We start from the raw sequence: 9,934 nt of genomic DNA, 5'->3' as shown, positions 1-9,934 counted from the left end.
ACCACTTCCAACAAGAAGAATGTGTTCTTTAATCTTTCATGAGTTACATACAAATTCAATGTTGCTTTCATACATAGTTTATAAACAATATTTAATGTAGTTGCTCATCCTGTGTAAAAGAATAACTGGTTCATAACGGATAATAAATAATAATTAAAATGACAATACCTTGTCATTCGGTTGTGATTGTATAAAATATGTCTTTATATATGCCCTGCATATGAAATGTGTATTATATTCATTAATAGGACTTGACATAATTATATAAATAACAATGTATTCCTTTATTCATAGATGCTTCTTCACTCTCCATGACAACTGAGCAAATTCAATTCAAGGAAAACCACAAGATGCTGCTACTAGCCTTGGAAGAAGAAAATATAGTGAGTGGACCTTGAGTTGAGAAATAACGTTCAAGGTCAAGAATGAAACAATGTATGTTAAGCAAATATTATTAATGTTATTAATAAACAGAGTATGTAATATTGTATGTAAATGTAATAAAACAGAGCTCTTGGTTTTGGCCCCCAAGGCGCTGCTCCAGAAGATTGGAGCTCTCATCCTGGATGTTGATGGGTGCGCTACCTGCCCATCCTCTGAGATCTGCAACCTTGGGCCATCACTCTCTGACTCAGTGGCAGAAACCCTCATACCCCCCGTTTGGAATCCTGCAATGAAGTCCTGTCTGGGGTCCCCAGCAAAACCCTAGACCGGCTCCAATATGTCCAAAACTCTGCCGCCAGGGTCCTCACCCACACCAAGACCTGGCAGCACATCCCCCCAACCTTCATCCACCTTCACTGGCTCCCAATTAAGTCCCGCATCACACATAAGATCCTCCTTCTCACCTACAAATACCTCCATGCCCTGGCCCCACAGTACCTCTCTGACCTGCTCCATTCACACACCCCACCCTAAAACCTGCGGTCTTCAAACGCTGGCCTGGTCTTCCTTCCCCACACCAGACTCTGTACCTTCGGAGACAGAGCATTTAGTGTTGCAGCCCAATCCCTTTGGAACACCCTCCCCGCAAATGTCTGAAATGCTACATTCCTGGACATTAAAAGTCCTGAAACACCACCTGTTTACCACCGCCTACAACCTCTTTGAGCTTAGCCACAGTAATTCTGTAAAGTGTCCTTAGGTTTATTGAAAGGCACTATATAAATAAAAGTTCTTCTTCTTCTTTTTATTATTATTGGCTTACAACTACTGATATAAAGAATGTATTAAGTGTTTATTTACTGCTTGTTAGGGATAAATGGGGCTTTAAATGAAGGGTTACTAAAATGTTATCACTTTTTACTTGAAATTATGTGTTGTAAGGGAGTTTCCTTTCTCAGGATGGTTGTACGATAAAAGGAAGAGTTGACCGCCTTTGCTTCCGTCAGCCTTAACAGGCATCTGATGACCAGCACTCCCCGGAGCCACTGTTAGACTTCATTACATCATAGCTGTTAATTATAAATCTCCATCCAACTGGGCTCGGATGGCCTAAATGTGCCATAATGGGCCTTACGTGGAAATGACAGTCTATTGTCAAATAGAATTGACTGCAGCCACTTACCAGCTCTTAATGAATTTGTTTCACAGCACTTTCTATTGTTTAATTGAGAAAGACAACACTGAGATGTTATGAGCTTTGCATTAAGGGGATCATCTTTATTGCCCAAGAATCCACCTGAGAATGAAATAGCACGGCACATCTCACCCAAACAAAGCTCATTTGCATCCTCAAACATCTCTGTTGGCATAAGACATGACGTATATACAGCAAAACATACATTTAATCATCTTGTCATGAAAGTATGCACATTGTAGCGCCTCCTTTATCCACACGATAATATGACTTTTTCATTGCATTGAATTTCCTTCCAAGTTTCATCCCTTCATTTAATGTGTGCGAACAAAAAAGACAAATTTCAGATATAACTACTCTTCACACAAAACACACTAACAGATTAACAGAGCGCCATCACCAGTTTCCCCAAACATTATGGCTAAAAGGAAAATTTTGTGCACAAATTTCATCCTACACATAGACGTCTACAGTAGAAAAGACATCAAATGCCTCGCTAATCCAGATTATACAGTATGGCAGCCATTTTACATAGTTAAAGTTATATCTACATGTCTACCACAACTCTACAACATTATGATCTTCAAAGACGCACTCCAGTTGTAATCATGTTGCCTTGAATTCCATGATATGGTACACATAGGTATCAGTGCTGTAGCAGAGAAGCTAGTAAAAAAATTATTCATTTAAATATCATTTAAAAATCTTTAAAAAAATTATTATCCACTGTAATTGCTTTAATCTACTCTTCATTAATGCCACATTAGTAAATAAAAAAACAGCAAACAAACAGAGCCACTTTTAAATAAATATCACTTTGCTATTGTACAACTGTATCATGTATCAATAAGTACTATTTCCCTGACATTTTCTACTAAAATCAGGAGACCAGTTATTGTTTTATGAGATTTAATAGCTTCCCTTTAATCATTTATATATGAATGTAGTGGATAGATACTTCTGGATTACACAACACAGCAGGGATGTAGGTTTACATGAAATGTTTTATAGGCCATGTTATATTATTGTGGACATATGCTGGTATTAAAACTATGAGTCTTTACTCTTTGGCAAGACTTACCTCTTAGGACACATTTACCTTCATACAAAAAAGGAAAACAATGTCAAATCATCAAAAGGCTCTAGAATGCAGATTAACAGGCTTCAAGATGAATGAAATAATCCATCAGGATCTTCAAGTACCAGGTGGTGTTTTGACAAAAGAAGCTCTACTTTTGGCATGTTACCGTAAATATCTCTAGAAGGCGATTTCTTCCGCTTTAATGCTCCCTGTTCGTCTGCCTTCGAACTTTCGAAACAGGTCAACGCGCTTAAATTAGTGTCACAAAAAGCCAAGATGACAATGTCAAGGAGACACTAAATGCAAATTAAACTGCTCCACTCTAACTTTCATTGAGAGTAGATTAGTTGCTCTAAAACTGTTCCATCTGCTCGCCTACAGAACATACTTCCCGACGATTGCAGATTCAAAACTTGTCAAAGCTGAAATGGAAAAATACATAGTGTCAAACCCCACCATTACCCATTATCCTTCACTCCCTGTCATCCTAACCCGCTGAGTCGGGGGGGGGCAGGACCAGGCTGATGGCTGTCTGTGTTGGGGTCAGGCTTTGGCTTCCAGCAGTTCGAGGAACAGTTTGTGCATGGGCACACGGCCGTCCTGTTTGATGCTGCAGAAGTGCTGAACGGCACGAGCAGCTGTCTGACGGAGGAGAGGGAGGGTCATGATCAGTTTGCCGGCCCGCCGAGGGTCCTCTGGGCGGTGGGTGGTCTCGTAGTCCTGTAGGGCCCCGTGAAGGACGTCCTGGAGTCTCTGAACGGCCTCGGAATCCTCAATTTGCATGGAGTCTATAAGGAGGGATGCAATTGAGGAATTAAGGTATGTCAAGAAATTAAGTGTGAGTCAAGGGATCACCAAAGTTAGGAGGATTTATTCTCTGGGGACCATGCATGTCTGTACATGAAGCTCCGTGAAGCTCCCTGAAGCCTTTTCTTTACTTTCTGGGCCCACTAGATGGCACTCTCTGTTCAACGAAGGGTTGAACCCTCTAGTGGTAAAGAGATAAAGAGAATGGTTCACGAAGCTTCATGAAGTTGTTGAGATATTTTAGTCAGGACCAAATCTGCGGATCAACCAATAGACATTGCCATCCATAGAGCCACATGACATCATGGCTACAACCTGGGCCAATACAGAGCCTAAGAGCCTCATGATGACTAACTTCGTACCTGAGTTAGCGAGCGCGATAGCCTTGAGGACCACAAACTCCTCCTTCTCCAGCCCCATGGCTTTATACTTCTTCACTAGCTGCAGGATGGCGTTGTTGAGGTCGAGCAACCCGGCCAGCTTGGACTGCTCCTCGTCCATGATGTAGTCCTCAGCGTATACCAGCTTGTCCTCCAAGGACAGAGAGCGGAATACCACTCGAAGAATCAAAATCTCCATCCAGCCGCTCTGCAGTAGGCTCATCTGGTCAGCCAGAGAGAGGGAGGGGAAGCCTGGAGAAATGAGAGGATCTAAATGTTACTTGGGATGCAGAAAAGAAAGAATTTAAAAGGGACACTCCGCATAGTGACGCATTCAGGTCAGTTTGGTTGTCATGGTTAGTCCTACTGGGCCTGTGAAAAAACAGCAGTATAATGTCATCTTGGTTAGGGCGTGAGGCTGCAAATATTTCACAGAAAACCTGCTTTAAAAACTTGGGTATGGAGTTTGAAAGAAGTGGGCATTTAAAGTCTAATAAAAGATGCTATCAGGTTGCATTGTGGGACTTGCAGGATCAAGCATTTTAAAAAAAGTCTTAGTCATGCAAGGGGCCAAAAGTCTATATATCAGCCTCTGCTGCACAATTTCTTCTTTAAATTTGTCCCTCGCAAATTGCCCATCTTTATGAAATGCCAGTACAAAATTGCTGTCGAACTCTTTTAAATAATTTGGTTAAATTATTTCTTGTATCCAAATTCCCTCAAGCTGCTACGTCATTTCCCTTAGTTTCCAGGATTATTAATAATGTGTATTCAGTATAGTAATATCATGATGATACCGATTCCCTCATAGGAAGGCCACATTGCAAAGGGCATGACAAAGGACAGAGGGAGTGAACAGGGGGTGAATTTAATTACACTCTGTGGGACACACCCACTTTGATTGACAATTACACCCCACAAGAGCATGATTAAACCTGCTCACGTTCCCCACATAAACCTGCATACACACTCACACACACGTTTACTGTAATTAAAACAGATGATTTTACAGAGCGAGGGGAGGAGGGGGAGGCGTTTGTGTTTTTGACACCATCAGTGATTGTTATCAGGATCCGCTGCTCTTTACAATCACCACGAGGACGTCAGTGGCGTCCATTTCCCCACTATCGCTCCCTGATTGATTGGAAACGCTGTCTGTGCACAATTTCATTGGTCGATAGGGATCAGTATTGTGGCACTTGACCATTGATCAGGGACAGAGACCTGTGTGAGTATGTTTGTTTGTGTGATGAAATCCCACGCAATATATTGATAGATTTTACGAATAAATACAAGTTAAACCTTCAATAAAGAGAAAAGAGCATGTTTTAAAGGAACGAAGCGAAGGGCACTGGGGGCAAAAAGGAGTGCTGACATTTGGGGGATATTCTCTCGCGGCATTAGTTGTCTCATATCAACCGTAACGCACAGCCAGTCACACCACAGTCATTTTTAACACACATTTGACAGCCAACTTGCAGCACAGACTCAAAAAAGGCCAAAAGCAAAGAGGGCAGTTGGTCTTTAGCCAGCTCATCTGCCAGACTGGCCCTCAGACTTCAGACCACATGACCGTCAATCTGCCTGATTAGAGCAGACACCGAGGAGGGGGAGCAGCCTGGACAGTAGCCCCATCACACTCACCTCCCCCTGGGCAAATAACTCAGATGGCCCAAGCCACTTTGCCCAAGACCCTGGTTCTCCCAGCGATGGGGGCCGTGTGGCCTGCCACTCATCCAGAGCTGATGTGACATGGCCATTACGCTGCTAGGAGGGGGCAGACGTTTTTTGTAATATTTCTTCTCTGTGTGTATGTCTCTTCTATCTACTCTTCTTCCTTTGTCTCGTGTCACAGGAACGGCCATGGTCTCTTTTACCTCTTCAATCTGTTCCTTGAACGATATTATTGAGTCAACCATATTTTTATCTTTTTCTTTTTATCTGCCTTTGTCTGTTCTTCTCTCTGTCTTTTTCTATTAAATTAAACAAAACTGCTTCTGTGTATTTGTTCTGTACCTTTGATCAAATGAAATCCTTCGATGAAGTTACATTTTATTAGATTTTTAATTTGATTTAGTCTATAGAATCTCAAAAACAAAGAAAAGGCTCACTAGATTTGATCTGAGCACAAAATAATGTTTTAGATTTCGTTTGACAGGCAATCAAAATTATGTAATGTTTTATAATAATTACAAACAGAGGGACGCTAAGACCAGCATTTGTAAAGGTGTGACCAGAGATTGTTTGGTATTTACTTAAATGATGGACTTATCCATCGATTGCCACAAATCAATTGATAAGTCGATAAAAAATAGAAATTACAAAAAAATGTGTATTTTTATTAGGAAATATAAGGACAGATAAGGACATCGATACCACACTCATATCTGCCTGTTGAATATGAAGCTTCTGCCAGCAGCCAGTTAGCTTATCTTAGCATCCAGACTGGAAAGTGCTGGCCTAGCTCTGTCCGCAGGTAACAAAATCCACCTACCAGCATCTCTAAAGCAGTAAATTATTAAAATCTTCACCGTGCCCCAATCCAGCAAAAGAAGACAAAAAAGATGGAATACAGCTAAATGAATTTTTGAACTGTTCCCTGTTTCCAGTCTTTATGCTAAGCTAAGCTAACCCTGCTGCCTGCTTTGATTTCTTATATGTAGACGTGAGTGTGGTACTGATCTCCTCATCTAACTCGCAGTAATTCACTGACATGAACTGTACCTGCCTGTTAATGACCTCTGATTTGAAATGCGCCTTTTGTCTTGTATTTCGTGGCGTTTCATAACTTTGAGTCAAACGAGCTTGGCAGTGTGATGAGTACATAGCTCCCTGTCTTTCCCTCTCCCCCCAGGTGGGTATCTGCTGTGTGTACGGGCGCTCTCCCAGCCAAACCCTCCACTGGCAAAAGGGCTACAAATACACCCATCAGTCGGACTCTGTCTGTCTCGTGCGTTGACAGTAAGACCATCCAAAGGAGAAAAAGGCAGACAGCAACAGTCTGGGGGGAGGGGGGGGGAGGGGGGGGAGGGGGGGAGGAGATGTTTCTTCTTCTTTTCTCTCAGAACAATAGAAATGCTGATAGGGATACCAAACACCAGCACACACTTAATGGTTGCTTCATGTCCACTTTGTAGGAAGAAATCACAGGGACAAATATAGTACGCACACACACGCACAAATGCATGCACGTGTATGCGCGCGCGCACACACACACACACACACACACACACACACACACACACACACACACACACACACACACACACACACACACACACACACACACACACACACACACAAACAACCACACACACACACACACCTGCTTTGTTTGTTTTGTAAGCATTTCAGAGATAGGACATCAACAAAAAGCCCAGGTGCTTCCCTGGTGATGTTTTGGGTGTGGATAACCACGGCTGATAAAGCAGTCAGGGCTTCAGTTGGAGAAGAAGAGACAATGAGAAAACAGCACAGAAGAGAAATAAAGAGAGAAGATAATGCCTCGAGTGTACTGGTCATTGCTGTAAAATAATTACTCATTTCATTATTGATAAACCCTGTTGCTCTTGGAAACTTCGAGACCCACGCTAGAATTTAAAATTCATTTTGGAAGATTGTCTAAGGTTGGTAATGACCCCTGGCCGACCACTGCTTTTAATTTATAGAACAGGCGACAATTTTGGCAACCGATCTACAAAGTCATTTTTGTCTAAATTATTCTCTTGTTCCAGCTTTTTAAAATGTGCTTTTCTCTGTTTTACATCGTTTCAAACTGACTATCTTTGGGTTTTGGACTGTTGGTCAAATAACAGTAAGACATTAACCTGTGCTATGTCTCCATGTGTGAAAAGTGCAAGAGCTGTGTTTTTTTGTAAGTGTGAAGGTCTCCAAAGCCAGGTATCAAATAAATGTCCTGCAAACCGCTGTTGCCACCGCATAAGATTACAACCACCAACAGACTGTAGCTACATACCAGCGTTTTAATCCCACTAAGCTGTCAGAATGCACTTCCCGTCTTCTTTCCACTCTCTCATCCAAAGGGAAAAAAAAACTCTGGACATTCTGCTGTTCCTGTGTCAGAGGAGAAGCTAAGTGTGTTCCAAGTATCAGGAGGATTTCCGTAATTCAGAGACGGCCGCGGCCCAGGAAATGAATTAAAACTTCCAGGTGGCCACTGGTCATCTGGTTGTTATATTAGGAACACACATTGGTCAGCACACACACACACACACTCACACACACACACACACACGCACGCACACACACACACAGAGGATGACTGACAGATAACACAGAGTCGCGCCAACATGCCGTCTCTCCTCAGGGCATCTTGGCAACCACAAGTTACAACAATCTCCTTCTCTTATCTAATTATAGACTTAATGTGAGCTAATGTGTGCAGTACAGTGTGTGAGCAAACAACTGCCTGACTGGCTTGACTGACTGACTGAGTGACTGACTGACTGACTGACTGACAGTACCTGGGATGTGTTTGGCCCAGCCGATGTTGACCACCAGCTCTCTGTCGGCCAGGTCGCACAGCGTGGTCAGAGCCTTGATGTCGCTCTCAGGTACAGTGGGGTCCGGCATGGCGAAGATGCCCTCTGGCTCGGCCACCAGCAGCAGAGACACCACCTTGTTTTCTGCCACTCCGCCAACAATGACTGAGAGAGACAGAGACCAAACTGTTTTATTATCATAACCACCTCTATCAGAATATAACCAGTAATTACAGCCGGTTACACAAGAGCACATGTATAGAAACACCGTCAGAAACCACCAAAGACATCCTTTTTTCAATGAAATTTGTTAAGTCGCTGTCTAGTGAAAAGCATGTATCTCCAAATTTGGTAATGTTGAATCCAAAGGGATAAAGTGTTCCTTTAAGGGTTGAGACGTCCCTATTCCTAACTTGAAAACCCCACAGGGTTATCTAAAAAAAATGCATGGTATTATGTAAAAAAGATGAAAATGGGGCTGTTTTTCTTAGTTAAGGGAAGTTGAAGTTTTGGAGATACATGGTTTTCACAGGAAAACAACATATTCCGTTACAGCCATTTAAATAGTTCCACGTCACAAAATTACAGAGAGCATGATATGGACTGGCAGACTAGAACACAGACAAAACCAGAGCCTCTGAAATCTACAATAAAGGAATTCCTCAACATATACTGACTACTTAACAATTCCGTATTACAGTTGTGTTCGCAATGCACAATGTAAATTCACTTACATGTTCTTTTTTGGGGCAAGGCATTCTGCGGGTGCAGATACGGGCTGTTCTCAGCGTCGATTCTCCTCTTGTACTTCTGTCTGCCGCCTCGAACCCGGTCCAGACGCACACCTGCAGAAACACAAACACAGGGGCATTAATGATGCATTTGGTGACAGTCACACTTGAAATATATGTGCCTGGGTGGTCTTAAATCTCAGGGTGAAGTCACCCACATCCCAGATAGATCTGTACACAAAAGGTTACTTATAATAAAGATTCAGTAATATCAATTTGACTTTTTGATTAGTACTTTAAATACTATTGAAAAAAAGAATTTCATGTTTGATTGTGAGATAGGTAAAAGAGTAAACTTGTTTAAATAGTGATATAACTATAAGTAAGTATAAGTAAAAGTATGTAACGATAATAAAAATGTTCATTTGGAAATTGTGTGGATTTTAAACAAAGTAATCCAAAAGTAATCAGATTGATTCATGTTCTTTTATTAGCCTTGATGAAAAGAGTGATGTCTGCAGTGACTCCAAACAAAGACTAACAGACTAACATTTCAAACTGCCAAACAGTCATCAGAAAGCGGCACCATGTGGATCCGACCAACGTTGAGTCAACCACCAGGATGTGGCCCAATCATCGGCTCCTGTGTCTCAACGATCCAAAGGAGACATGAAAGGAACATGTCTGATAGTGGCCCAACATCCTGTAACACGACACGCGGGAACTTCAGAGCAGCCGATGACAACCGCTCATCTTAACTAACAATTCGGTAGCCTCGTCACCACGGTAATGGGGATTTAAGTAAGTCTGTGTGTGTGTGTGTGTGTGTGTGTGTGTGTGTGTGTGTGTGTGTG

At 42.1% G+C, this 9,934-nt stretch overlaps 1 protein-coding gene across 3 annotated transcripts in view; it reads right to left on the bottom strand.

The window, feature by feature from the left end:
• Positions 1-1,636: 1,636 nt before the first annotated feature.
• The window catches only part of LOC116706564 (estrogen-related receptor gamma), a 28,109-nt gene continuing 19,811 nt past the window's right edge, over positions 1,637-9,934 (bottom strand). For all 3 annotated transcript variants that reach the window (XM_032543482.1, XM_032543480.1, XM_032543481.1), the window contains exons 5-8: positions 9,084-9,194; positions 8,332-8,514; positions 3,830-4,099; positions 1,637-3,448 (exon numbers count right to left, since the gene is read on the bottom strand). In XM_032543482.1, coding sequence (XP_032399373.1) covers positions 3,204-3,448; positions 3,830-4,099; positions 8,332-8,514; positions 9,084-9,194 — 809 coding nt within the window. In that variant the 3' untranslated portion in view covers positions 1,637-3,203. The remainder of the gene's footprint in view (positions 3,449-3,829; positions 4,100-8,331; positions 8,515-9,083; positions 9,195-9,934) is intronic.

The sequence above is a fragment of the Etheostoma spectabile genome, chromosome 18 (assembly GCF_008692095.1).
Source record: "Etheostoma spectabile isolate EspeVRDwgs_2016 chromosome 18, UIUC_Espe_1.0, whole genome shotgun sequence".
NCBI lineage: Eukaryota > Metazoa > Chordata > Actinopteri > Perciformes > Percidae > Etheostoma > Etheostoma spectabile.
The sequence above is the reverse complement of the archived record's forward strand: the minus strand, read 5'-3'. Positions and strand labels throughout refer to the sequence as shown.